This window comes from Melospiza melodia, unplaced genomic scaffold (assembly GCF_035770615.1).
Source record: "Melospiza melodia melodia isolate bMelMel2 unplaced genomic scaffold, bMelMel2.pri scaffold_303, whole genome shotgun sequence".
In the NCBI taxonomy this organism is placed as follows: Eukaryota; Metazoa; Chordata; class Aves; order Passeriformes; family Passerellidae; genus Melospiza; species Melospiza melodia.
Genome location: NW_026948621.1, coordinates 24,203 through 51,925, shown reverse-complemented (window position 1 = coordinate 51,925; position 27,723 = coordinate 24,203). Strand labels below are relative to the sequence as shown.

The 27,723-nt window shown below is 61.5% G+C and overlaps 1 protein-coding gene across 1 annotated transcript; it reads left to right on the top strand.

The window, feature by feature from the left end:
* The first annotated feature begins 218 nt into the window (after positions 1-218).
* On the top strand, positions 219-25,070 carry LOC134434035 (dynamin-2-like). Its single transcript, XM_063182730.1, is given in 24 exon segments — positions 219-423; positions 5,895-5,968; positions 7,300-7,449; positions 7,562-7,765; positions 7,896-7,994; positions 8,491-8,651; positions 9,327-9,469; positions 9,702-9,837; positions 10,302-10,369; positions 10,739-10,877; positions 11,629-11,715; positions 11,811-11,881; positions 14,130-14,181; positions 15,554-15,565; positions 19,647-19,760; positions 21,906-21,929; positions 21,931-22,000; positions 22,003-22,015; positions 22,156-22,271; positions 24,068-24,225; positions 24,706-24,721; positions 24,724-24,750; positions 24,753-24,877; positions 24,879-25,070. Coding segments are annotated over 24 exon segments (2,412 nt in total). The 5' UTR covers positions 219-262.
* The last annotated feature ends 2,653 nt before the right edge of the window (positions 25,071-27,723 follow it).

Sequence of the window (27,723 nt, the reverse complement as noted above, 5' to 3'; positions counted from 1 at the left end):
CGACAGACCAATAGAAAAGGGGCATGTCTCCCCGGTACCGCCGTTTTTGGTGATTGACAGCTCTCTGCCCTTATCCGCTCTGCGCGCTCCGGTGACGGGCAGCCCAGCCGGCCAATGGCGAGGCGCGCTGCGGGAGCGGGGCGGGAGCGGCGGTGCCGGATGAGGAGACTCTGAGGGGAAGTTTGGCCGCCGCCGCCGCCGCCGCGGGCCCCGTGAGGAGGAGCCGCCGCCGGGAGCGCGGGCCCGGCACCGCCGCGCCGCCATGGGCAACCGGGGCATGGAGGAGCTCATCCCGCTGGTCAACAAGCTGCAGGACGCCTTCAGCTCCATCGGGCAGAGCTGCCACCTCGACCTGCCGCAGATCGCCGTGGTGGGCGGGCAGAGCGCCGGCAAGAGCTCGGTGCTCGAGAACTTCGTGGGCCGGTGAGCGGCGGCGGCAATGGCGGGGAGGGCGGCGGCGGCGGGCCGGGGCGGCGGGAGCGGCGCCACGGGCGTACGGAGCGTTCGGGAATAGCGGCGGCGGCGTAAGGGCGCGGCCGGCGGGGCCGGGCCCGCGCTGCGCCAGCGGCGCACGGGCCGCGCAAACGGCGCAAGGGCCGCGCAAACGCCGCCGCCACCGGGACGGGGCTGGGACCGGGACGGGGGGGCCCTTCCCGTTCCTCCGAGCGCGGCCGCGCCCGCCGGAACGCGGCGCTGACGGGACGGGCTCGGCGGAACGGGAACGGAACGGGAATGGAACGGAACGGGGCGGGGCGGGGCGGGCGGTGGTGGCGGGGAGGGAGGGAGGGAGGGGTCGGGTCACGGCGGTCAATGGCGATGGGAGCGGGGGTTGAGCAGGTCCCGGAAGGATTCCAGGGGTTCTGCGGGCGCTGCAGGCTCCCCGGTTCTCCCTGCTGGGTGCCGGTTCCGTGCCCGGGATCCCCCTCCCCGGGATTCCTCGGGAATGCCGAGCTCTGTGCGCCTTCCTCCCCACCACCACCATCCTCATCCTGGCGGCGGGGCTGCGCCCCGGAGATAGCAGCGGGGCTGGGACGGGCCCGGAGCCGAGCGTGGCCGCGCCGATAACGGGAGCGGAGCAGGGCACGGGGATCACCCCGAAATGCGCAAACCCCGCGCTGGGCAGCCCCGGCACGGCCCTGCCCCGGCCCCTCTCCGCCTTTGTGCGGGGCCGCTGCTCGCCCCGGCCGTGCCCGGCCCGTTCCTGCCGCCTCCGCTGCCCCCGGTGCGGGGCCGGCGCTTCCTCGGCACCGGGCACCGGCAGGATCCTCCTCGCCCGGTGTGGCTCCATCCCGCTCTCCTCTCAGCCTCTGCATTCCCAAAATTCCCAGCCGTGGTCTTCCCGCTGTTTCGGGCTGTTCTGGGCATCCCTTCCTCCGGAAATGCCCTGTTGGGAGCTCCAGTGGGGTTTTGCTTTCTCCACTGGATTCCTGTGGTGGTTTCTGCAAGTGGATCCCAAATCCAGCCTGGGATCCGTCACTTTTCCCCTCTGTCCCAGCGCAGGCCAAATTCCCAGCCTGGATTTGGGCTTTCCCAGCAGTCAGGGTGGGATGATGGAGTTATTCCCATCCTGAATTCCAGGGAATTCTGGAGTTATTCCCATCCTAAATCCCTGGAAATTCTGGAGTTATTCCCATCCTGAATCCCTGGGAATTCTGGAGTTATTCCCATCCTGAATCCCCTGGGAATTTTGGAGTTATTCCCATCCTGAATCCCCTGGGAATTCTGGAGTTATTCCCATCCTGAATCCCCTGGGAATTTTGGAGTTATTCCCATCCTGAATCCCCTGGGAATTCTGGAGTTATTCCCATCCTAAATCCCCAGGGAATTCTGGAGTTATTCCCATCCTGAATCCCCTGGGAATTCTGGAGTTATTCCCATCCTGAATCCCTGGGAATTCTGGAGTTATTCCCATCCTGCATTCCTGGCAATTCTGGCAACCTTTAATTACAGCACTGAAGGAAAACCATCCCTGGCAATTAAACCCCTTTGTGTCACAGTGGGATCCATCCATCCGGGAATCCTTCCCCACCTCGTGGTGCAGCTCGTGCTAATTAGGGTTAATTACAGCCCAGGGCTGTCCTTGGCAAGGGGAGGGCGAGGAATGCCGGCCTGGCCGTGTCCGTCTGTCCATCCCAGCCTTTGGGGGCAGTTCTGGGGCTCCCAGCCCGGGATGGCTGAACAGGATTTTCCCTCTGGATCACCCATTCCAGCTGGGACGAGCCGGGGCCTGGGGGCTGTTCCCTCTGTCCCAACGATCCGCACGGATCCATGGAGCCCGGCCTGGAAACTGCCCCTGGGGCTTGTTCCTCTCCATTTCTGCAGCTTTGCAGCTTTAGCCAGCCTGGATCCGTGCTGGGAGGCCCTGGATCCGTGTTGGGTGGCCATGGTCCCATTTCTGTGGGTTTTGTACCCTCAAAACACATGGAGCGATGATCCTGAGGTGCCCAAAATCCCTTGGAGGGACCGGGAATTGGGCTGGGAACCCTCTGAATCCATGGCTGAGCCTCAGTGGGCTGGAGTTTCTCCATGGAATTTCTCCATGGGAAGGTTCTGGCCTCCTTGAGGGGTTGGGGTTGTTTCTGAGGGGCCTGGAGCGCCCCAATCCCTGAATTTCACGGGAGAAGCAGCGAGGGAGTGACCTGGGATCGTCACCAGGGTTCTCTGTGGCCCCACCATCCCTCTTTGGAGCCTTGTCCCGGCCCTGCTCTGACAAATCCCTGTCCCAGCCCTGCCCGGAGCCGTCTCTGGCCTGGGGGACAATGGAGCCCTTGTCCCCCGGGGGTGGGGACAGTCCCTGACCTCAATGGGGCTTTATGAGCCCGAGGAGAGGATGGGGATCCTTATCCTGCCTGGAGACTGTCCCCCAAAATGCCTCAGAGCGGGGCTGAGCCCCAGGGTTTGGGGTCAGTGGGGTTTGGGGACAGAGGGAGAGCTGAGTCCCGTGGGAGCAGGACAAGAGCAGTGACCCATCCCCAGGGATTGCCTGTGAGGGTCCCACAGGTCTGGTGGTAAATCCAGGGGTAAATCCATGGGATTTGCCTCAGCGGGGTGGGAGCTGTGGCCAGGGAAATCCAGGGAATTGTGTCAGGAATGGGAAAGGAATAATTGGAGTGAGGTGGGATTGGTGGGAGCCATGGCCAGGGAAATCCAGGGAATTGTGTCAGGAATGGGAAGGGAATAATTGGAGTGAGGTGGGATTGGTGGGAGCCGTGGCCAGGGAAATCCAGGGAATCCCATCAGGAATGGGAAGGGAATAATTGGAGTGAGGTGGGATTGGTGGGAGCCGTGGCCAGGGAAATCCAGGGAATCCCATCAGGAATGGGAAAGGAATAATTGGAGTGAGGTGGGATTGGTGGGAGCCGTGGCCAGGGAAATCCAGGGAATCCCATCAGGAATGGGAAGGGAATAATTGGAGTGAGGTGGGATTGGTGGGAGCCATGGCCAGGGAAATCCAGGGAATTGTGTCAGGAATGGGAAGGGAATAATTGGAGTGAGGTGGGATTGGTGGGAGCCATGGAATTCAGGGAATTGTGTCAGGAATGGGAAGGGAATAATTGGAGTGAGGTGGACCCAGGGTGTTTTGGAAACCTGGAAACGCACGGAGGTGTTTCCCCAGGGATTTTCTCGGCACTGGGAGTTCCCACCGCGCTCCTCCGCCCCGAGACCTTTGTCCCCGTGTCCCTTTGTCCCCTTGCCGGCCCTGGTCACACCTGAGCGCAGGTGGGAGGCGGCGGCAGCCGGGCAGTGACGTCCCGAGGCTCCCGCGCACGTCACGGATCCTGCCCAGCCGGACACGGACGCGGAGGGGCACGGGGACACGGGGCTGGGCGGGGGCACCGCCACCGTCCCTGTCCGTCCGTCCGTCCTTCCTTCCGGGAGGCCCCTCCCTGCCCGCGGGGTCTGTCACCTCAAATCACCTGGGTTACCCTGGGACTGGGGATGGGACAAGGGGATCACCTGGGTTACCCCGGGATTGGGGATGGGACAAGGAAATCACCTGGGTTACCCTGGGACTGGGGATGGGACAAGGGGATCACCTGGGTTACACTGGGATAGGGGATGGGACAAGGGGATCACCTGGGTTACACTGGGATTGGGGATGGGACAAGGGGATCACCTGGGTTACCCCGGGACTGGGGATGGGACAAGGGGATCACCTGGGTTACCCTGGGACTGGGGATGGGACAAGGGGATCACCTGGGTTACCCCGGGGTAGGGGCTGGGACAAGGGGATCACCTGGGTTACCCCGGGATTGGGGATGGGACAAGGAAATCACCTGGGTTACACTGGGATTGGGGATGGGACAAGGAAATCACCTGGGTTACCCCGGGATTGGGGATGGGACAAGGGGATCGCCTGGGTTACACTGGGACTGGGGATGGGACAAGGGGGTCACCTGGGTTACCCTGGGATTGGGGATGGGACAAGGGGATCACCTCATTTCCCCCGGGATAGGGGCTGGGACAAGGGGATCACCTGGGTTACCCCGGGATTGGGGATGGGACAAGGGGATCACCTGGGTTACACTGGGACTGGGGATGGGACAAGGAAATCACCTGGGTTACACTGGGATAGGGGATGGGACAAGGAAATCACCTGGGTTACACTGGGATTGGGGATGGGACAAGGAAACCACCTAGGTTACACTGGGATTGGGGATGGGACAAGGGGATCACCTGGGTTACACTGGGATTGGGGATGGGACAAGGGGATCGCCTGGGTTACACTGGGATAGGGGCTGGGACAAGGGGATCGCCTGGGTTACCCCGGGATAGGGGCTGGGACAAGGGGATCACCTGGATTACACTGGGATTGGGGATGGGGATCACCTCATTTCCCCCAGGATTGGGGCTGGGACAAGGGAATCATCCGGCTTCCTTCAGGATTGGGACTCGGACAAGGAGATCACCCAGATTCCCCTGGGATCAGGGCTGGGAGCAGGAAATCGTCTGGATTCCCCCAGGATTGGGGCTGGGACAAGGAGATCACCTTGATTGAGGGCTGGGAGCTGGGGATCTCCTGGATTCCCTCAGGATCAGAGCTGGGACAAGGAAATCACCTCAATTCCCCTGAGATTGGGGCTGGGACAAAGAGATCACCTCAATTCCCCTGGAATTAGGGCTGGGACAAAGAGATCACCTCAGTTCCCCTGGAATTAGGGCTGGGACAAGGTGGGAGCAGCAGAGCCAGAGGTGTGGGACCCCACTTTGCGAGGATCACCCCAATCCCAACATTCCCATCAGGATCGCCGTTCTCTCTGGGATTCCCTCTGGGATCAGCGGGGCCGGGGGGCACCTGGGGCCTCCCCGAGCTCCATTCCTGGGTCCATCCCTCCTTTCCCCTCTTTCCCCTCCCGGGGCTGTCCCGGTTGGGCTCTCCCCTCCCGGGGCTGTCCCGGTTCTGCCCTTCCCGCCGGACCTGTCCTCCCGGCCGGGCAGGAAGTTCATTTCCGGCTGTCACCAGCCCTGTCGGGGTGACACGGTCGGGGTGACACGGTCGGGGTGTTGTTGTCGTCGTTGGCGTGGCCGTGACGGCCGGGCCGGGCCGTTCCCGTCAGAGCCGCTCCCAGGCCGTTATCGGTGCCCGTTCCCAGCTGACACTGCCCTGTCCCGGTCCCTGTCCCGTCCCCTGCTCGGGAAAGGGCGGTGACAGCCCCAGCCCAGACTGGCCATTGCAGCACCGCCTTTTCCAGGCAGGATTCTCCCAAAAAAACCCCTCTGGGGAATTCTGTGTGGGTTTCCTGCTTTCCTCGGGGCTCTGCCCTCCCAGGAGTATCCTGTTCTCTCCCAGAGCAGAGCAGGGATTGATCCCCATGTGTTCCCACCCCTCTCCCAGTGCTGGAGGAATCAATAGCATTAATTCATTTATTGACCCATCCTTTCATCCCCCGCAGGGATTTCCTTCCCCGTGGCTCTGGGATCGTTACCCGCCGGCCTCTGATCCTGCAGCTCATCTTCTCCAAGACGGGTACGGGGCTGGGAAACTGGGAAAGGAGCTCAGTGTGAGCCCTGGGGTGTGCACACTGCTGCCCTCCCTTCCCTCCCTCCCTCGGCTCCATCCGCCGCCCCCACGCTCCCACATTTCCCTGCTTATCAGGGAGGAATGTGTGGGAGAGCCCAGGGAATGCCTGGGAATGCTGGGGAGGCCGCAGGAAAACCGAGGAACGCTGAGCTGGCCGTGGGGGTGGCTCCTTTTCCCAGCCAGGTTCCCTTGGTTGCCATCAGCCATCCCGATATCCGGGGAGATTTCCTTCATGCCCTTCACCTTGAGCAGCCAGGCCGAACCTTCCCTGGGCGTGGGTGAACCCCTGGTGCCCTCCTGGGAGCTGAGCAGGGCTGGGAAGAGCAGGTTTTGGGGCCATGGGAGGCTTGGTGAGGGCTGGGGAATGAGGAATGAGGTGTCTGGGGTGGTTCCAGCCCTGGCAGCGCTGAGGTTTCCGCTCTGCCCACACTGAGGGAAGGAGGAAGGAAGTTGCACCATCCCAGCGGCCACAGCCTGGCCCCACAGCTGCTGAAATCCTTTTTGTGGGGCAGATTGGCATCCAGGGCAGCTCCTGCGGGTCCTGCAGCCCCTCCTGGGTGTCCTGCACCCCTTCCCCACGTCCTGAGGCCCCTTCCCCACGTCCTGAGGCCCCTTCCCCACATTGCCCCAGATCCCCCTGCCCTGCTCCACCACATCCCCCCGAACATTCCCCGTATTTCACACTCCCCGTTTCTCACACTCCCCGTTTTTCACACTCCCCGTTTTTCACACTCCCCGTTTCTCACACTCCCCGTTTCTCACACTCCCCGTTTCTCACACTCCCCGTTTCTCACACTCCCCGTTTTTCAAGCTCCCGTTTTTCAAGCTCCCCGTTTTTCACGCTCCCCGTTTCTCACACTCCCCGTTTTTCACACTCCCCATTTTTCAAGCTCCCCGTTTTTCAAGCTCCCCATTTTCTCACACTCCCCGTTTTTTCACACTCCCCGTTTCTCACACTCCCCGTTTCTCACACTCCCCGTTTTTCAAGCTCCCCGTTTTTCAAGCTCCCCGTTTCTCACACTCCCCGTTTCTCACACTCCCCATTTTTCAAGCTCCCCGTTTCTCACACTCCCCATTTTTTCACACTCCCCGTTTCTCACACTCCCCGTTTTCTCACACTCCCCGTTTCTCACACTCCCCGTTTCTCACACTCCCCATTTCTCACACTCCCTGTTTTCTCACACTCCCCGTTTTTCACACTCCCCGTTTCTCACACTCCCCGTTTTCTCACACTCCCCGTTTTTCACACTCCCTGTTTTTCACCCTCCCAATCCCAGAATATGCCGAGTTCCTGCACTGCAAGTCCAAGAAGTTCACGGATTTCGACGAGGTGCGGCAGGAGATCGAGGCGGAGACCGACCGGGTGACGGGCACCAACAAGGGCATCTCCCCCGTGCCCATCAACCTGCGCGTGTACTCGCCCCACGGTGAGGGAAGACCCCAGAAAACGGGGAAAATCTGAGAAAACCCGGGGGTTCTGGGGCCCTGTGGGAGCCAGTCCGTCGGGATCCCCCCGTCAGCCCATGCGTGTCCCCCCAGTGCTGAACCTGACCCTGATCGACCTGCCCGGGATCACCAAGGTGCCCGTGGGGGATCAGCCGCAGGACATCGAGTTCCAGATCCGCGACATGATCCTGCAGTTCATCAGCAGGGAGAGCAGCCTGATCCTGGCCGTCACCCCGGCCAACATGGACCTGGCCAACTCGGACGCGCTCAAGATGGCCAAGGAGGTGGACCCGCAGGGTGAGGGACGGGCGGCGCTGCCTCGGCCTCCTCCTCGTCCTCCTCCTCATCCTCCTTGTCCTCCTCTCCATCCCGTGGGTCCCCACTGTGCTGAGCTGGGTTTCATTGGGACCAACCCTTGTCCCCACAGGCCTGAGGACCATCGGGGTCATCACCAAGCTGGACCTGATGGACGAAGGCACCGACGCCCGGGACGTGCTGGAGAACAAACTGCTGCCCCTGCGGAGAGGTACGGCCTGGCCTGGGTCCCTGAGTATGCCCCGTGTGCCCTCGGGTCGCTCTGTGTGTCCCCAGTGTCACTGTGTGCCCTCCCCATGCCCTCTCGCCCCACGCTGTCCCCTCTGTGCCCTGCCCTGGCTCCCCCAGTGTCCCCAATGTCCCCGGGTGCCATTCCCGAGCTGGCCCCACGCTGTCCCCAATGTCCCCGGGTGCCATCTCATCCTGGCCCCACACTGTCCCCAGTGTCCCCAATGTCCCCGGGTGCCATTCCCGAGCTATGCCCAGTGTCCCCGGGTGCCATCCCCTCCTGTCCCCAGTGTCCCCAATGTCCCCGGGTGCCATTCCCGAGCTGTCCCCACACTGTCTCCAATGTCCCCGGGTGCCATTCCCGAGCTGTCCCCATGCTGTGCCCAGTGTCCCCGGGTGCCATCCCCTCCTGTCCCCAGTGTCCCCAATGTCCCCGGGTGCCATCCCCTCCTGTCCCCACGCTGTCCCCTCCGTGCCAGGCTACATCGGCGTGGTGAACCGCAGCCAGAAGGACATCGATGGCAAGAAGGACATCAGGGCTGCGCTGGCTGCAGAGCGCAAATTCTTCCTGTCACACCCGGCCTACCGGCACATGGCCGAGCGCATGGGCACGCCGCACCTGCAGAGGGTGCTCAACCAGGTGCGACTGCCGTTCCTGCCGGGAAGTGGGAATTTTCTGTGTGGGACAGCCCCTTCCTGCTCATTCCTGCCTGGAAAAAGGGGAATTTTCTATGTGGGACAGCCCATTCCCGCTCCATTTTCCATTCCCTCCTGGAAAAGCGGAATTTTCTGGGTGGGGCAGCCCATTCCCACTGTGTTCCCAGGTGGGACAGTCCCTTCCTGCCCCTTCCCACCTGGAAAAGCGGAGTTTCTGGGTGGGACAGCCCCTTCCTGCTCATTCCTGGCTGGAAAAGGGGAATTTTCTGGGTGGGACAGCCCATTCCCACCTGGAAAAGCAGAATTTCCCGGTGGGACAGCCCATTCCCACCTGGAAAAGCAGAATTTCCCGGTGGGGCTCCATTCCCACCTGGAAAAGCAGAGTTTTCCGGGAGGTACAGCCCCGGGTGGGACAGCCCATTCTGGCTCCATTACCACCCGGAAAAGCGGAATTTTCTGGATGGGACAGCCCATTCTTGCTGTGTTCCTGGGCGGGACAGCCTTTTCCTGCTCATTCCCACCTGGAAAACCAGAATTTTCCGTGTGGGGATCCGTTCCCACCTGGAAAACCAGAATTTTCCGTGTGGGGATCCGTTCCCACCTGGAAAAAATCAGAATTTCCCGGTCTCCCGGCTGAGCTTTCGCCGTGCCCCTGCAGCAACTGACCAACCACATCCGGGAGTCGCTGCCCTCGCTGCGCAGCAAGCTGCAGAGCCAGCTGCTGTCCCTGGAGAAGGAGGTGGAGGAGTACAAGAACTTCCGACCCGACGACCCCGCCAGGAAAACCAAAGCCCTGCTGCAGTGGGTGCCTCTCCAGAGGGGATTGATTCCCAGAGGGATTTGTGCTTCCCAGCTCGGGGAGGGCTGGGATTGATGTCCCTGCAGGGCAGGGAGGGATGGATGGGGAAAAATCCGCTGGCAGTGTGGGCTCTGTCCCTCCCATACCACAGAAAAAAGGGGATTTGCGCTTCTCCCAGCCCAGCTGGGGGAGTTGGGGCATTTTTGCTCCCTCATTGCCGTTTCCCTGCCCCAGGATGGTGCAGCAGTTCGGGGTGGACTTTGAGAAGAGGATCGAGGGCTCGGGGGACCAGGTGGACACTCTGGAGCTCTCCGGGGGCGCCAGGATCAACCGGATTTTCCACGAGAGGTTCCCCTTCGAGCTGGTCAAGGTGAGGGCGGGGGAGTTCCCTCTCCTTGGAGGCTTTTCCAACCCAAACCATCCCTGACCCCGTAAAAATCCCAAAATCTGGGGCAGGTAAAACAGCAGAGGCTGCAGGGATGGTCCGTCCTTCTGGCGTGGGTCCTCTGTGGCTGCTGGACAGTGGGACAGTCCTGATTCCTGATTTTTGATTCCTAATTTCTGATTCCTCGTACCTGATTCCCGTTTGATTCCCAATTTCTGATTCCTGATTTCTGAATCCTCACTGATTCCTGATTTCTGATTCCTGATTTCTGTTTACTGATTTCTGATTCCTCATTGATTCCTGATTTCTGATTCCTCATTGATTCCTGAATTGATTCCTGATTCCCGATTGATTTCTGGTTCCCAATTCCTGATTGATTTCTGATTTTTGATTCCTGATTTCTGATTCCCGATTGATTCCCAATTCCTGATGATTCCCGATTCCTGCAGATGGAATTTGACGAGAAGGACCTGAGGCGGGAGATCAGCTACGCCATCAAGAACATCCACGGGGTGAGGCAAGTACCCCCACAGCTCCTTCCCCGGGCACCATTCCCGACCCAGACTGCCAGGGAAGGCTGGGCAGGGCCATCCTGGAGGAGGGATTTCCTCTGCTGAGCAGGAGATTGTTCTCCAGGAGCAGAATTGCTCCCTGGGAGCAGGAACTGCCTCTCCCAGAGCTGGGAATCGCTCCCTGGGATGGGGCTCTGTCCCAATCCCATCCCAATCCCATCTCAGAGCTGGGAATTGCTCCCTGGGATGGGGCTCTGTCCCAATCCCATCCCAATCCCATCTCAGAGCTGGGAATCGCTCCCTGGGATGGGGCTCTGTCCCAATCCCACCCCAATCCCATCCCAACCCCGCTTTTCCCTCTCCCTGGGCTCCAGGACGGGGCTGTTCACTCCAGACCTGGCCTTCGAGGCCATTGTGAAGAAGCAGGTGGTGAAGCTGAAGGAGCCGTGCCTGAAATGTGTGGATCTGGTGATCCAGGAGCTCATCAACACCGTGCGCCAGTGCACCAGTAAGGTACTGGTCAGAGCCCAGTGACACCAGCAGGGGACTGGTCAGGCTGGGCACAGTGAGGGACTGGTCACCAGTAAGGTACTGGTCAGCCCAGTGACACCAGCAGGGGACTGGTCACCAGTAAGGTACTGGTCAGAGCCCAGTGACACCAGTGGGGACTGGTCAGGCTGGGCACAGTGAGGGACTGGTCACCAGTAAGGTACTGGTCAGCCCAGTGACACCAGCGGGGACCGGTCAGGCTGGGCACAGTGAGGGACTGGTCACCAGTAAGGTACTGGTCAGCCCAGTGACACCAGCGGGGACTGGTCAGGCTGGGGACAGTGAGGGACTGGTCACCAGTAAGGTACTGGTCAGAGCCCAGTGACACCAGTGGGGACCGGTCAGGCTGGGCACAGTGAGGGACTGGTCACCAGTCAGGTACTGGTCAGCCCAGTGCTGGGGTTCCGTGGGATTTGGTGAGATTTGGTGGGATTTGCTGGGGTTTGGTGGGGAGTGGTGGAATTTGCTGGGGTTTGGTGGGGAATGGTGGAGTTTGGCAGGGTTTGGTGGGGTTTGTATGGGTTTGGGTGGGATTTGGTGGCGTTTGGTGGGGATTTTGTAGGGTTTGATGGGCTTTGGCAGGGTTTGATGAGGTTTGGTGGGGATTTTGTAGGGTTTGATGGGCTTTGGCAGGGTTTGGTGGGGTGCTGCTCCCCTTGGAGCTGCCTGCCTCCATCCCACCCGTTCTTCCCAACCCTTTTTTCCCCTTCTCCAGCTGGGCTCGTACCCCAGGCTGCGGGAGGAGACCGAGCGCATCGTCACCACCCACATCCGGGAGCGCGAGGGCAAAACCAAGGACCAGGTGAGCCCCAGCCCACCCCCAGAGCGGGGATTCCCCCCAAAATCCCATTTAAAAATCCCATTTCTCCCCTTTTCCCTGCCTCCTGCCTCCCCCAGATCCTGCTGCTCATCGACATCGAGCTCTCCTACATCAACACCAACCACGAGGATTTCATCGGCTTTGCCAAGTGAGTCCTTTCCCAGGGGGACGGTCCCCACATCCCCACATGCCCCATGGCCTGGGGGCTCTGCTGGCCTTGAGGGGGACGCTGGAGTCCCCACGTCCCCCCAGCACCCATTCCCTCAGGTTTGGGCTGCGGGAAAGGGGCTGGGAAAAGCTCCAGCCTCAGCAGTTGGGGTGCTGGGGCTGTTGGAGCCACCCTGGAGCTGCCCCGGGGCAGGAATTGCTCCCTGTGCCCTCTGTCCCTCCTCATCCTCTCCCCTGGCAGGGCAGGGCTCTCCTGCCCCCTTCCCTTGACTCTCCCTGGTGCTTTCCAGCCCCAAACCTCCGGGAAGCTCCCAGACTCCAGCTCAGGGTGGTTGGAGTCCTCTCCCCCCTGTGCCCCTTCAATTCCCACCCTCCTCCTCCTCCTCCTCCTGGTTTTTCTTCTCTTTTCCCCCTTTTTTCTCTCTTTCCTCTCGGGTCACACTCCCTGCTCTCCTCCTGCTCTCTGCTGTTCCCCCCGGATCCATCACCTCTCTCTGTCTCTGGACTCTGCTGCTCCTCTCCTGCCCCAGCTGTTTCACTGAGCAGCACGTGGCCAGCGGGTGGGTACCGGGGCAGCTGCCCCCTGCCCAGGGCACCCCGAGGGGCAGCTGCCCCCTGCCCAGGGCACCCCGGAGCTTCCCTGGGGGCTGGGGGGGCTCCCCTTGGGTGTGGGATCCTGGAGCTTTTCCCAGTTCAGCCTTGGAACTGGGAACCAGGGAGATTTTCCCTTTGGATCTGGGAGTCGGGGAGCTTTTCCCTCCCAGTTCAGCTTTGGAATTGGGATCCTGGGGCTTCTCCTCCCAGTTCAGATTTGGATTTGGAAACCTGGGACTTTTTCCTTTGGATCTGGGAGTCAGGGAGATTCTCATCCCAGTCCAGCCTTGGGTTTGGGATCCCGGAGCTTTTCCCAGTTCAGCTTTGGGTTTGGGATCCTGGAGTTTCTCCTTGGGTTTGGGATCCCGGAGCTTTTCCCAGTCCAGCCTTGGGTTTGGGATCCTGGAGCTCCTCCTCCCAGTCCAGCCATGGAAATGGGAACCAGGGAGTTTCTCCCTCACATTTGGGAGCCAGAGAGCTCCTGCTCTGGATTTGGGAGCTGGGTTGTTTCCCCTCCCAGTACACCTGGGACCCCAGAGCTTCTCTCAGTTCAGCTTTGGAACTGGGATTCCAGAGCTTCTCTCCCAGTCCAGCCTTGGGTTTGGGATCCTGGAGCTTTTCCTTGGGTTTGGGATGCTGGAGTTTCTCCTGCCAGTCCAGCCTTGGGTTTGGGATCCCGGAGCTTTGCCCAGTTCAGCTTTGGGTTTGGGATCCTGGAGCTTCTCTTCGGGTTTGGGATCCCGGAGTTTCTCCTTGGGTTTGGGATCCTGGAGCTTCTCTTTGGGTTTGGGATCCCGGAGTTTCTCCTTGGGTTTGGGATCCCGGAGTTTCTCCTTGGGTTTGGGATCCTGGAGCTTCTCCTTGGGTTTGGGATCCCGGAGTTTCTCCTTGGGTTTGGGATCCTGGAGCTTCTCCTTGGGTTTGGGATCCTGGAGCTTTTCCCAGTTCAGCTTTGAGTTTGGGATCCCGGAGTTTCTCCTTGGGTTTGGGATCCTGGAGCTTTTCCCAGTTCAGATTTGGGTTTGGGATCCCAGAGCTTTTTCTTGGGTTTGGGATCCCGGAGCTTCTCCTTGGGTTTGGGATCCCAGAGCTTTTCCTCCCCGTCCATCTGGAGCTCCCGCAGCTCAGCCCTGCCCAGGGCTGCAGGAGGAGCCGTCGGGCCCGGGGCAGGCAGGGAGGGCTCCCCCAGACCCCCAGAGCCCCCAGGGGTGGGAGTGCCCCCTCGCCGTGTGCCGCTCTCCCGGCGGGACTCTAACGGATTTCCCGGATTTTGTTCCCGCTCCCGACTAACGGTTCCGCCCCTCGGTGCTCAGGAGAGACAGGTAGCTTTTCCCTCTGGTGCAGGTAATGCTGAATCCCAGTCCCGACCCCATCCAGGGGGAGTTTTGGGTGTTCCTGGAAGCTCCTGGTCCTCGGTGGTCGGAATTCCCTCGGGAATCTGCAGCCTCTCCTCCCCCTGGAGTCCTGGGAGTCCCGAGCAGGAGATCCCGGTGTCCCGTCCCCTCTCTGTGCGCTCTGTCCTGGGCAAACCTCGGGAGAAACCTCGGGAAGGGGCTCTGGAATTCCACCCCTCGGATCAGCTCCTCACCTTCCTCTTCCTCACCTCAAAATCCCGTTTTTTCCCCTTTTCCCAGCGCCCAGCAGCGGAACACTCAGATCAACAAGAAGAGAGCGATCCCAAACCAGGTACAGCCAGAAACTCCTGGAATTCCTCTTCCTCCTCCTCCTCCTCCTCCTCCTCCTGCTCCTGGCCAGGCAGGGGGATCCAACCCCATCCACAAACACTGACAGCCAAGGGCTTGGGAAAAGCAGAGTGGGAGAGGAGGAATTCCTGCCTGAAAACTGCAGGATTTGGGACAAAACGGGCAGCAGGTGCAGCCCTGGAGAGGGGCGTGAGGGACTGGGAACCAGGAGGACCCCGGGGTGACCCTGGCGTGTCCCAAGATGACACTGGAATGTCCCAGGATGACCCTGGGGTGACACTGGGATGGACAGGAGGACCCTAGGGTGTCTCAGGATGTCCCAGGATGACCCTGGGGTGTCCCAGGAGGACCCCAGGGTGTCCCAAGATGACCTTGGAATGTCCCAAGATGACACTGGGATGTCCCAGGATGACCCTGGGGTGACACTGGGATGTCCCAGGGTGTCCCAGGAGGACCCTAGGGTGTCTCAGGATGTCCCAGGATAACCCTGGGGTGTCCCAGGAAGACCCCAGGGTCTCCCAAGATGACCTTGGAATGTCCCAAGATGACACTGGGATGTCCCAGGATGACCCTGGGGTGACAATGGGATGTCCCAGGGTGTCCCAGGAGGACCCTAGGGTGTCTCAGGATGTCCCAGGATGACCCTGGGGTATCCCACAGGGACCCTGGGGTGTCCCAGAAGGACCCCAGGGTGTCCCAAGATGACACTGGGGTGTCCCAGGAGGACCCTGGGGTGTCCTGGGATGACCCTGGGGTGTCCTAGGGTGACCCCAGAGTGTTCCCCACAGCACCCTGGGGTGTCCCAGGAGAACACTGGGGTGTCCCCTCATCACCCCGGGGTGTCCCCACAGCGCCCCGGGGTGTCCCAGGACGTCCCTGAGGTGTCCCAGGATGATCCTGGGGTGTCCCCACAGCACCCCAGGGTGTCCCCTCATCACCCCGGGGTGTCCCCTCATCACCCCAGGATGTCCCCTCATCACCCCGGGGTGTCCCAGGACATCCCTGAGGTGTCCCAGGATGATTCTGGGGTGTCCCCACAGCACCCCAGGGTGTCCCCCAGCCCCGCTCCCAGGGGAATTTCGGGGTGAGCAGGAGCGCCCCTGCCCTGCCCTCGCTCCCCCCGGAGCCGCTCCGAGGGATTAACGCTGGGAATGACCATTAATTAATAGCATGTAACGGGTTTTCTTCTGCTGTTTTTCCGCTTTTTTCCTCCCTTTTTATTTATTTTTTTTTTTTATTTTTTTTTTTTGTGCTTCCCGCTCTCTCCCTCTCCTGTCGTTCCCTTCCCTGTCCCGTCTCCTTTTCCTGCTTTTTTATTTTTGTGTTTTTTCCCCCTTAATTTTGCACGCCCAAAGGGGGAGATCCTGGTAAGTACCACGGAGCGGGGTCGTGCTGGGACAGCGCCCGGCCCTGCCAGGAGCAGCACCCCAAAAACCCCCCAAAAACACCCCAAAAGTGCCCAGGATGGAGGAGGCTGGTGGGAACAGGGGGATGGAATTCCCAGAGGGAGCAGCCAGGTTTGCCAGGGGGAATTTGGGTTTGTGCCCCCTGTGCTGGAACAAACCCAAATTCCCAATTCCAAATGCTGGGATTCCCAAATCTGGGATACAGGAGGCCAAAATCTCTTTGATTCAGCCCAGAACGGCTCTGGGGGTGAGATTTCCTCAATTCCTTTGGGAACAAACAGAGGGAAGGGCTGGGAGCTCATTTCTCCCCCAAATTCCCTTTTTTGGAGGGATTTGGGACCAGAATTCCCAACCTGGCTGCTCCAAGCCCACAGAGCTCCTCCCTCCTGGGCCAAGGAGGGCAGAATCCCCTGTTTGGGGGATCCCGGGGGTCCCAACCCCTCTGCGCCCCCCAGACCCTGTCCCTGCTTTGGGAACGTGGGAGTGTCTGAGAGGGAATCCTTCCCAACCCCATTTGGGATTTACTGGGCAGGAAAACCGGGATAATGGCGAGGATCCTGCTCTGGGTACAGCTGGGATGGCAAAGCTGAAATGTTTTATAAAATGTTTTATTCTCCCAAAATTTTATTTCATGGAGCTGCTGCTCCTCCCCAGGAGGGTTTGTGCCCCCCGTTATTCCAGGAGGGTTTGTGCCCCCCGTTATTCCATGGATCCCCATGGCAGATCCAGGAGGCTTTGTGCCCCCCATTATTCCAGGAGGGTTTGTGCCCCCGTTATTCCATGGATCCCAATCACAGATCCAGGAGGGTTTGTGCCCCCGTTATTCCAGGAGGGTTTGTGCCCCCCGTTATTCCATGGATCCCCATGGCAGATCCAGGAGGGTTTGTGCCCCCCATTATTCCAGGAGGGTTTGTGCCCCCCGTTATTTCAGGAGGGTTTGTGCCCCCCATTATTCCAGGAGTGTTTGTGCCCCCCGTTATTCCGTGGATCCCCATCACAGATCCAGGAGGGTTTGTGCCCCCGTTATTCCCTGGATCCCCATGGCAGATCCAGGAGGGTTTGTGCCCCCGTTATTCCAGGAGGGTTTGTGCCCCCGTTATTCCGTGGATCCCCATGGCAGATCCAGGAGGGTTTGTGCCCCCGTTATTCCGTGGATCCCAATCACAGATCCAGGAGGGTTTGTGCCCCCGTTATTCCAGGAGGGTTTGTGCCCCCGTTATTCCAGGAGGGTTTGTGCCCCCCGTTATTCCAGGAGGGTTTGTGCCCCCCGTTATTCCGTGGATCCCCATGGCAGATCCAGGAGGGTTTGTGCCCCCGTTATTCCAGGAGGGTTTGTGCCCCCCGTTATTCCAGGAGGGTTTGTGCCCCCCGTTATTCCGTGGATCCCCATGGCAGATCCAGGAGGGTTTGTGCCCCCGTTATTCCAGGAGGGTTTGTGCCCCCGTTATTCCAGGAGGGTTTGTGCCCCCGTTATTCCATGGATTCCCATGGCAGATCCAGGAGGGTTTGTGCCCCCCATTATTCCAGGAGGGTTTGTGTCCCCCGTTATTCCGTGGATCCCCATCACAGATCCAGGAGGGTTTGTGCCCCCGTTATTCCCTGGATCCCCATCACAGATCCAGGAGGGTTTGTGCCCCCCGTTATTCCAGGAGGGTTTGTGCCCCCGTTATTCCCTGGATCCCCATCACAGATCCAGGAGGGTTTGTGCCCCCATTATTCCAGGAGGGTTTGTGCCCCCCGTTATTCCGTGGATCCCCATCACAGATCCAGGAGGGTTTGTGCCCCCCGTTATTCCCTGGATCCCCATGGCAGATCCAGGAGGGTTTGTGCCCCCGTTATTCCAGGAGGGTTTGTGCCCCCGTTATTCCCTGGATCCCCATGGCAGATCCAGGAGGGTTTGTGCCCCCCATTATTCCAGGAGGGTTTGTGCCCCCCGTTATTCCGTGGATCCCCATGGCAGATCCAGGAGGGTTTGTGCCCCCCGTTATTCCATGGATCCCCATGGCAGATCCAGGAGGGTTTGTGCCCCCGGTATTCCAGGAGGGTTTGTGTCCCCGTTATTCCAGGAGGGTTTGTGCCCCCGTTATTCCCTGGATCCCCATGGCAGATCCAGGAGGGTTTGTGCCCCCGTTATTCCAGGAGGGTTTGTGCCCCCGTTTTTCCCTGCATTCCCGTCTCAGACCCGGCCCTTTCCCGGCCCTTCAGACACTCCCAGGTCCCCTGGAAGCTCCCGGGGACCCCCAGAGCTGCGGGCGGGGCCGTTCCCTCCCTCGGGATCGCGGCGGGGAGGGCGGAGAGCTGGGAATTGGGGGTGGGAGCCCCAAAACCGTCCCTGCTTTCACCAAAATCCGTCGGTTTTAAAGGAACCTCCTCCCCCCTGCTCCTGCTCCTGCTCCTGGGCTTTTCCCGGGGGCTCCAGCTGCACAGACCCTCTCCCTGTTCCATGGAGCCCCTCAGAATTCCCCCCTCTCCCTTTCCCTGCTCTCCCCTTGTTCCTTTCAGCCCCTTTTCCTCACGATCCCATTTCCCAATAACCCCCCAAGCCCCCCCTCCCCGACCCCTCTGGCTTTGCCCCCATCCCTTTCCCAATCCCTGATCCTCCCTCTCCGCATTCCCGCCCCGGTTCCTTTAAAACCCGCTCGGATCCAATCCCGGCCTGGTTCCCGGACGGGAATGGGGACCTGGGAGGTGAAATTGAAACCCCCATCCCTGGGAGGTGAAATCCCCCTCCCTGCCCCTGCAATTCCCGGCTCTGGGAGGTGAAATCCCCCCCTCCGTGCCCCCCAGAATTCCGGGGTTTTCGGAGGTGAATCCCCCTCCCCACAATTCCCGGCTCTGGGAGGTGAAATCCCCCTCCCTGCCCCCCGGAATTCCGGGGTTTTCGGAGGTGAATCCCCCTCCCCACAATTCCCGGCTCTGGGAGGTGAAATCCCCCTCCCTGCCCCTCAATTCCGGGGTTTTCGGAGGTGAATCCCCCTCCCCACAATTCCCGGCTCTGGGAGGTGAAATCCCCCTCCGTGCCCCCCGGAATTCCGGGGTTTTCGGAGGTGAATCCCCCTCCCCACAATTCCCGGCTCTCCGTCCTTCCCGCGCCCGCAGCTCCGGCTTCGCTCCTTCCCTCCCCTCCCCGGGCTCTGCCGCGGCTCCTGCGCTGGAAAACCGGGAAACCGACCCCAAACCCACCCCGGGGAGGGGTCTGGGACCCCCGGGGATCCCCTGGAGCCACGGCAGAGGCTCCGTGTCTAACCGGGCTCAGTGTCTAACCCGGCTCCGTGTCTAACCCGGCTCCGTGTCTAACCCGGCCCGGGAGCCCCGGGGATCCCGTGTCTAACCCGGTTCCGTGTCTAACCCGGCTCTGCCCCTGCCTGGCGCTGCTCCCGCTCCGGCCACGCTTCCCGCTGAGCTGCGGCACTAACCCGGGATGGGCTGGGATAGCCCGGGATAGCTCCGGGATGGGCTGGGATAGCCCGGGATAGCCCCGGGATGGGCTGGGATAGCCCGGGATAGCCCCGGGATGGGCTGGGATAGCCCGGGATAGCCCCGGGATGGGCTGGGATGACCCGGGATAGCCCCGGGATGGGCTGGGATGACCCGGGATAGCCCCGGGATGGGCTGGGATAGCCCGGGATAGCCCCGGGATGGGCTGGGATGACCCGGGATAGCCCCGGGATGGGCTGGGATGACCCGGGATAGCCCCGGGATGGGCTGGGATGACCCGGGATAGCCCCGGGATGGGCTGGGATGACCCGGGATAGCCCCGGGATGGGCTGGGATAGCCCGGGATAGCCCCGGGATGGGCTGGGATGACCCGGGATAGCCCCGGGATGGGCTGGGATGACCCGGGATAGCCCCGGGATGGGCTGGGATGGCTCCGGGATCACTGTGGGCTCCAGCTGTGGGATTGTTGTGGGGCGACTGTCGGATCCAGCTGTGGGCTCCAGCTGTGGGATCGCTGCGGGCTCCAGCTGCGGGCTCCAGCTGTGGATCCAGCTGTGGATCCAGCTGTGACCTGTCCGTCCCTCCCCGCCCCCGGGTGCCGCAGGTGATCCGCCGGGGCTGGCTCACCATCAACAACATCAGCATCATGAAGGGCGGCTCCAAGGAGTACTGGTTCGTGCTCACGGCCGAGTCGCTCTCCTGGTACAAGGACGAGGAGGTACGGGGGGCAAACGGGGGAAAATCTCGGGTTCCCGGCAAAAAAAACGGGGAAAACCTGGGGTTATGGGGGGCAAAATGGGGAAAATCTGGGATTCCGGGGGGTGAAACGGGGAAAATCTGGGTTCCAGCGAGAAAAACAGAGAAATCTGGGATTCTTGGGGCTCCAGAAGAAAAAATGGGGGAAATCTGGAGTTCCAGAGGGAAAAACAGGGAAAATCCAGGATTCCCAGGGCTCTGGAGAGAAAAACAGGGAAAACCCAGGATTCCTGGAGCTCTGAAGGAAAAAAATGGGATGTGGGGATGGAATCTGTGATTCCTGGGGGAAGGATCCTTGGGATGGGGGGTGATTAGCACTCAGGGTTAATTATCACCAGATCAGATCCCGAGTTCCAGCCGGGAATGCCTGGAGGGAGCTGGGAGTTGGGATGGGCTCCTGGTGCCATCGGGGTGACCCCGATTGCCTCCCTTGCTGGATTTTGGGGTGCTGGAGGTGACGGATCCCCCAGGGGTGCTGCAGACCCCCCCCCCCCCATTCCCAAAGATTCCTCAGGGTTTCCCGGGGCAGCCCCAGCCCCTCCCTGGAGGTTTTGGCTCTCCCACCCTTCCCTTCCCTCCCCTCGGGGGTCTGGGGGCCCTTCCCCGGCTCCGGGGGGGCTCTGGAGGGGCCGCAGCCCACACAGGCTCAGGGAAGGACACACGGACACAGCTCGGTTTATTATTGCCCGGCAATCTCCAGGCTCGGTTTGCAGAGCCCATCCCGAGTTTCCTTTGTTCCTCCGGCCTCTTCCAGGGAAAGGCAAAGCCCCGCAGCCCCCCCGGACCCCCTGAACCCCCCCCCAAATTCCCCCCCGAGCCCTCCCGGTTTGCTGCGGGGCCTCTCCGGGGGGAAGGAACGAGCGGAGCAGCCTCGGGATGAATGGGGCTCTGTCTGTGCCCGTCCCGCCGGCTCCGAGCCACCCCGGAGCCCCAGAATCCCCAAAAAACGGGGATACAGACAGGGCACGGACCCCCAAAATCCCCAAAAAACGGGGATACCGACCCCCCCCCCCCCGGCCCTCCCGCCTGCTCAGCCTCGGAGGAATCACAGCTAAGAGTTTCAGGATGGGCCGGAAAGCAGGGATCCCCGGGGAAATTCCCAAAAAGGGGCAGTTCCCAAAAAGGGAAAGGGGTGATTCCCAAGCAGGGGCAACTCCCGTGAAAGGGGCAGTTTCCAAAAAGAGGCAATTCCCAGGAAAGATTTCAGAGTTAAGGGGCGATTTCCAGGAAGGGAAAGGGGCAATTCCCGGGAAGGGAAAGAGGGGATTCCCGGGAAAAGGGGGCGATTCCCAAAAAGGGACAATTCCCAGGAAAAGGGGGCGATTCCCAAAAAGGGACAATTCCCAGGAAAAGGGGGCGATTCCCAAAAGGGACAATTCCCAGGAAAAGGGGGCGATTCCCAGTTCCCTCTTACCTGTGGCAGCTGAGCTGCGGCGCCGCCGCGCCGGCGTAACCAATGTGCAGACTACTGTACATCCCTGCCCACCTGAACAGGTAGTCTGAACACTGGGAACGCCGGCCCGCTCTCCCATCCATCCATCCATCCATCCATCCCCCTTGGGGGGTCCTGCCCCCTCCCTCGGGGGTCCTGGGCTGTTTTGGGGGGGGGGTCCCGTCCCTGGCCGTGCCTTTGTCTGGTCCTGACGTGGCAGCGAATCCCGAATCCCGGCTGGAGCAGCTCTGTGGGTTTGTCAGGAAATGGTGTGGGGAGGGGGCCGGGCCCGGGTTCGTGGCCTCTCCACAAAGGCCAACGTCACTTTTTGGGACCGTCTGGAGACAAAAGTGGAGCTGGAGCTGCTCCTAAGCAGTTCCAGATGTGGCCGTGGCGGCGGGGCCCCGGCTGGAAGCGGCTCCCGGGCTCCTCCGGCCGCGTTCCTGGGGAGCTGGGCTGGAGCAGGGTGGGCTCTGGGGCTCCGGCCCCATCCCAGATCCCAGAGCAGCCCCCACGGGGATCCCTGATCCCTCCCGGAGCGAGGGATGAACCGGGGATCTCCCCCTGAGCCTTTTCCAGCGGGAGTTTGGGGTCTGCAGTTCCCAAAGCTGGGTTTGTTCCCCCTCCTCGGCCCTCAGGACGCTGATCCCCGCTTCCCTCTCGCCCCTTTCCCAGGAGAAGGAGAAGAAGTACATGCTGGCCTTTGGACAACCTGAAAATCAGGGACGTGGAGAAGGGATTCATGTCCACCAAGCACATCTTTGCCATCTTCACACGGAGCAGAGGTGGGGACTCCTCCTCCCGTGCTCAGGGATTGCCCTTCCCTGGCTCCTCGGGGCTGGGCTCCTGCAGGATTGGGGGTTCTCCACCATTCCCCCCGGGGATCTGGGGCTCCCCTGACCCCCAAACCCCTCCGGCCCCGCAGGAACGTGTACAAGGACCTGCGGCAGATCGAGCTGGCCTGCGACTCGCAGGAGGACGTGGACAGCTGGAAAGCCTCCTTCCTGCGGGCAGGGGTCTATCCCGAGAAGGACCAGGTGGGTGCGAGCCCCACGGGGCTGGGAGCAGCCTGGAGCACCCTGGGATCCTTGGAGATGGAGGGTGGGATCCCTGGAGATGGAGGGTGGGATCCTGGAGATGGAGGGAGATGGAGGGCGGGATCCTGGAGATGGAGGGAGATGGAGGGCGGGATCCCTGGAGATGGAGGGTGGAATCCTGGAGATGGAGGGTGGGATCCTGGAGATGGAGGGTGGGATCCCGGAGATGGAGGGTGGGATCCTGGAGATGGAGGGTGGGATCCTGGAGATGGAGGGCGGGATCCTGGAGATGGAGGGCGGGATCCCTGGAGATGGAGGGTGGGATCCTGGAGATGGAGGGTGGGATCCCTGGAGATGGAGGGAGATGGAGGGCGGGATCCTGGAGATGGAGGGTGGGATCCCTGGAGATGGAGGGTGGGATCCTGGAGATGGAGGGTGGGATCCTGGAGATGGAGGGAGATGGAGGGTGGGATCCTGGAGATGGAGGGTGGATCCCTGGAGATGGAGGGTGGGATCCTGGAGATGGAGGGTGGGATCCCGGAGATGGAGGGAGATGGAGGGTGGGATCCTGGAGATGGAGGGAGATGGAGGGCGGATCCTGGAGATGGAGGGTGGGATCCTGGAGATGGAGGGAGATGGAGGGTGGGATCCTGGAGATGGAGGGTGGGATCCCTGGAGATGGAGGGTGGGATCCCTGGAGATGGAGGGAGATGGAGGGTGGGATCCTGGAGATGGAGGGTGGGATCCTGGAGATGGAGGGTGGGATCCTGGAGATGGAGGGTGGGATCCTGGAGATGGAGGGTGGGATCCCTGGAGATGGAGGGTGGGATCCCTGGAGATGGAGGGAGATGGAGGGTGGGATCCTGGAGATTGGAGGGTGGGATCCCTGGAGATGGAGGGAGATGGAGGGTGGGATCCCTGGAGATGGAGGGTGGGATCCCGGAGATGGAGGGTGGGATCCTGGAGATGGAGGGCGGGATCCTGGAGATGGACAGTGGGATCCTGGAGATGGAGGGCGGGATCCTGGAGATGGACAGTGGGATCCCGGAGATGGAGGATGGGATCCTGGAGATGGAGGGTGGGATCCCTGGAGATGGAGGGAGATGGAGGGCGGGATCCCGGAGATGGAGGGTGGGATCCCGGAGATGGAGGGTGGGATCCTGAGATGGAGGGTGGGATCCTGGAGATGGAGGGTGGGATCCTGGAGATGGAGGGTGGGATCCTGGAGATGGACAGTGGGATCCCTGGAGATGGAGGGCGGATCCTGGAGATGGAGGGTGGGATCCTGGAGATGGAGGGCGGGATCCCTGGAGATGGAGGGCGGGATCCTGGAGATGGAGGGTGGGATCCTGGAGATGGAGGGCGGGATCCCTGGAGATGGAGGGTGGGATCCCTGGAGATGGAGGGCGGGATCCTGGAGATGGAGGGTGGGATCCCCAGGGTGCTGCTGGGGGGGATCCTGGTGGTTCCAGGCTGTGGAGTGACCCCAAAGATGGGAATGGGGCTGGGAACAGGCTCTGAATGACCCCAGGATGGGAATTGGGGCTCTGGAATGATCCAAGGATTGAATAGGGGCAGGAACAGGTTCTGGAATGACCCCAGGATGGGAACGGGTTCTGGAATGACCTCAAAGATGGAATGGGGCTCTGGAATAACCCAGATATGGGAATGGGGCTGGGAACGGTCTGTGGAATAACCCCCAAGATGGGAATGGAGCCAGGAAATGAGGATGGGCAGGGGGACCCCTGCTGCCCGCCCTGCCCCCAGGGCTGACCCTGCCCTGCCCCTGCAGACGGAGAGCGAGGGACGGCGCCCAGGAGAACACCTTCTCCATGGACCCGCAGCTGGAGAGGCAGGTGGAGACCATCCGCAACCTCGTGGACTCCTACGTGGGGATCATCAACAAATCCATCCGGGACCTGATGCCAAAGACCATCATGCACCTCATGATCAACAATGTGAGGGGCAAAAGGGGATGGGGAATGTGGAAAAGGGGATGGAGAACATGGAAAAGGGGATAGAGCAGGGAAAAAGGGGCTGGAGAGCTGTGGGAGCAGCTGAAGGGCTCAGCCTGGAAAAAAGAGGCTCCAGGGGGATCTCCCAGCTCCTGACAATTCCCTGGAAGGAGGTTGGAAGCAGCCAGGGGCTGATCCTCCCTCCCAAAGGGGACAGGACAAGGGGAAACGGCCTCAAGCTGTGCCAGGGGAGGTTCAGGCTGGGTTTGGGGAGAATTGTGGAGTTTTCCAGCCCTGGCACAGGGTGTGGTGTCCCCTCCTCCCTGGGGAACTGCCTCAGAGCCGTGCAGGTGACACTTGGGGACACCGACCAGGACAGGCCCCATCCCCAAAACCCCAACTCCCGCCCCGATCCGCCCCAATTCCCCCAAACCAGAGCGCTCAAACGCCCTCAGCAGCGCCTCCCATCCCTTCCCTCCCCAGACCAAGGATTTCATCCACTCGAGCTGCTGGCCTTCCTGTACTCGTCGTCGACCAGGGCAGCCTGATGGAGGAGTCGGCGGAGCAGGCGCAGCGCCGGGACGAGATGCTGCGCATGTACCACGCGCTCAAGGAGGCGCTGGCCATCATCGGGGACATCAGCACCAGCACCGTGGTCCACGCCCGTGCCCCCGCCCGTGGACGACACCTGGCTGCAGCCCGGCGCCGGCCACAGGTGCGCGCTGGGCGGGGAGGGGTCCCCGAGGGGGTTTGGGGGGTTTGCTGGGGGGTCTGGGGTGGTCTGTGGGGTGCTGGAGGTGTTTCCAGAGCGGTTTGGGGTGTTCCCAAGATGTTCCCAGAGGGATTGAGGTTGTTTTCAGCAGGATTGGGGTACTCCCATGGGTGTTGGGGTGTTCCCGGGGGATTCTTGTTGCTCCCTGTGGGAGCTGAGCCATCCCGTCCCGTGTCCATCCCGAATGACCAATCCCAGCCCCACTGACCGTTGCCATCCCATGTCCATCCATCCCAATGACCATTCCCTCCCATGTCCATCCCAGTGACCAATCCCAGCCCCACTGACCATATCCCATCCCATGTCCATCCCAATGACCATTCCCATCCCAATGACCGTCCCCCGTTCCGTTCAGCCCGCCCCCGCAGCGCCAGCCACCCTCGGCCCTGCTCCATTCCCATCCCATGTCCATCCATCCCAATGACCATTCCCATCCCATGTCCATCCCAGTGACCAATCCCACCCCACTGACCGTCCCCATTCCGTTCCAGCCTGCCGCCCTCGGCCCTGCTCCACTCCCATCCCATGTCCATCCATACCAATGACCAGTCGCACCCCACTGACCATTCCCATCCCCTGTCCATCCCAATGACCAGTACCACCCCACTGACCGTTGCCATCCCATGTCCATCCATCCCAATGACCATTCCCATCCCACATCCATCCCAGTGACCGTCCCCGTTCCGTTTCCAGCCCGCCCCCGCAGCGCCGGCCGCCCTCGGCCCTGCTGCCCCCCGCCGCCCCCCGTCCCTGCGCGCCCCGGCCCCGGGGCCGCCGCTGCTGCTGCCGCTGCCCGGGGGGGCCCCCGCCCGGTGCCGGCCCCCGCCCGCCTTCGCCGCGCCCCCCATCCGTCCCGCCTCGGCCCCTTCGCCGCCGCCGCCAGCGACCCCTTCACGGCCCCGCCCCAGATCCCCGCCCGGCCCGCGCGCATCCCGCCCGGCATCCCGCCCGGCGTGCCCAGGTGAGACCCACGCGGGGCTGGGAGACCATGGCGAGGGCTGGGATTGCACTGGGGAGGGTGGGATTATACTGGGATTACACTGGGATCCACTGGGAGACCATGGGGAGGGCTGGGATTATAGCGGGGAGGGCTGGGATTGCACTGGGGAGGGTGGGATTACACTGGGATTATACTGGGATTACACTGGGATCCACTGGGAGACGCTGGGAGGGCTGGATTGCACTAGGGAAGGCTGGGAGTCACTGGGATCCACTGGGATTGCACTGGGATCCATTGGAGTCACTGGGATTGCACTGGGAGTCACTGGGATCCACTGGGATTGCACTGGGATCCATTGGGACTACACTGGGATTACACTGGGATTGCACTGGGATCCATTGGGACTACACTGGGATTACACTGGGATTGCACTGGGGAGGGCTAGGAGACACTGGATCGCACTGGGAGACACTGGGATTGCACTGGGATCCATTGGGAGCCACTGGGATCCAATTGTGGAGGCTGGGATCCTCTGAGATCTGGGACAGGGCTGGGTTGGGATCCACTGGGGTGGGCTGAGATCAGCTGGGACCCATTGGGGTCTCACTGGGACCCACTGGGGTCTCCCGGGATCCACTGGGTCCCTCAGGGTCTCACTGGGACCCCCCAGGACCCCCGGTCCCTCAGCCCCCCGTTCCCCCACAGGAGGCCCCCGGCGGCCCCGAGCCGCCCGACCATCATCCGCCCTGCCGAGCCCTCCCTGCTGGATTAACCCGGGATCCGCGGGATCCTCACCCTGCCCCGTGCCACCCACAGCGCCCCAAAACGGGGGAGAAACGGGAAAAATGGGGAAAAAACTACCCAGAGCCAGCCCGGAGCGAGCCTGGGGCTGATCCTGGGGTGATTCTAAATCCGGGGCTGATCCTGGATCCCATCCCAGGGTGATCCCAGATCCTGGGGCTGCTCCTGGGATGTTCCCAAATCCTGGGCTGATCCTGGATCCCATCGTGGGCTGATCCCAGATCTGGGGCTGATTCTGGACTGATCCCTGATCCCATCCCAGGGTGATCCCAGATCTTGGGGCTGATCCCAAACCCTGGGGCTGATCCCGGATCCCCTCCCGGGCTGATCCCAGGCTGATCCCCGTCCCCCGTCCCGTCGGGGGCAGCTCCCGGGCAGGTCCCTGCAGCTGATCCTGGCAGCTCCGGGGCCCCCCCGGTGCCCCCCGGGGCCGGGGCAGTTTTGGGATTTTGGGAACTTTTGCACTTTGTGAGAATTCCCCAGGGGGGAGGGAGGGCCCGGCCCCGCCTCTGCCTTCCTCCCCCCTCCTCCTCCTCCTCCTCCTCTGTTCCCGAATTCTGGGGATTTTGCCCCAAACTCACCCGTGGCTCCTCCCCCGCCCCCTCCAGGGGTTTGGGGTTTTTTGGTTTGTTTTTTTTTTTTTTTGGTTTTTGGGGTTTTTTTAAAGGATTGGGGTTTTTGAGCAGGGGAAAACACTGGAATTCCCAGAGCACTGATCCCAATTCCCTGAGAACCTCAGGAATTTCATCCCGGGATGACCCGGGAGAGGAGGAGGAGGGGGAGGAAGCTGCGGCCCCCCCGGGGTGGGGGAGGGGGCTTTGCTCTGGAAGCTTCTCCCCCTCCCCCCCCCCCACCGTTCCCGATCCCGCTCCGCCGGGAGCCGAGGTTGTAAATATTTTTACAGACTTGTATTAATTGTATAAAAAAAAAACCCATAAAAAAAAAAGAGGGAAAAAGAAAAAAAAAAAAAAAAAAAAAAAAAAACACA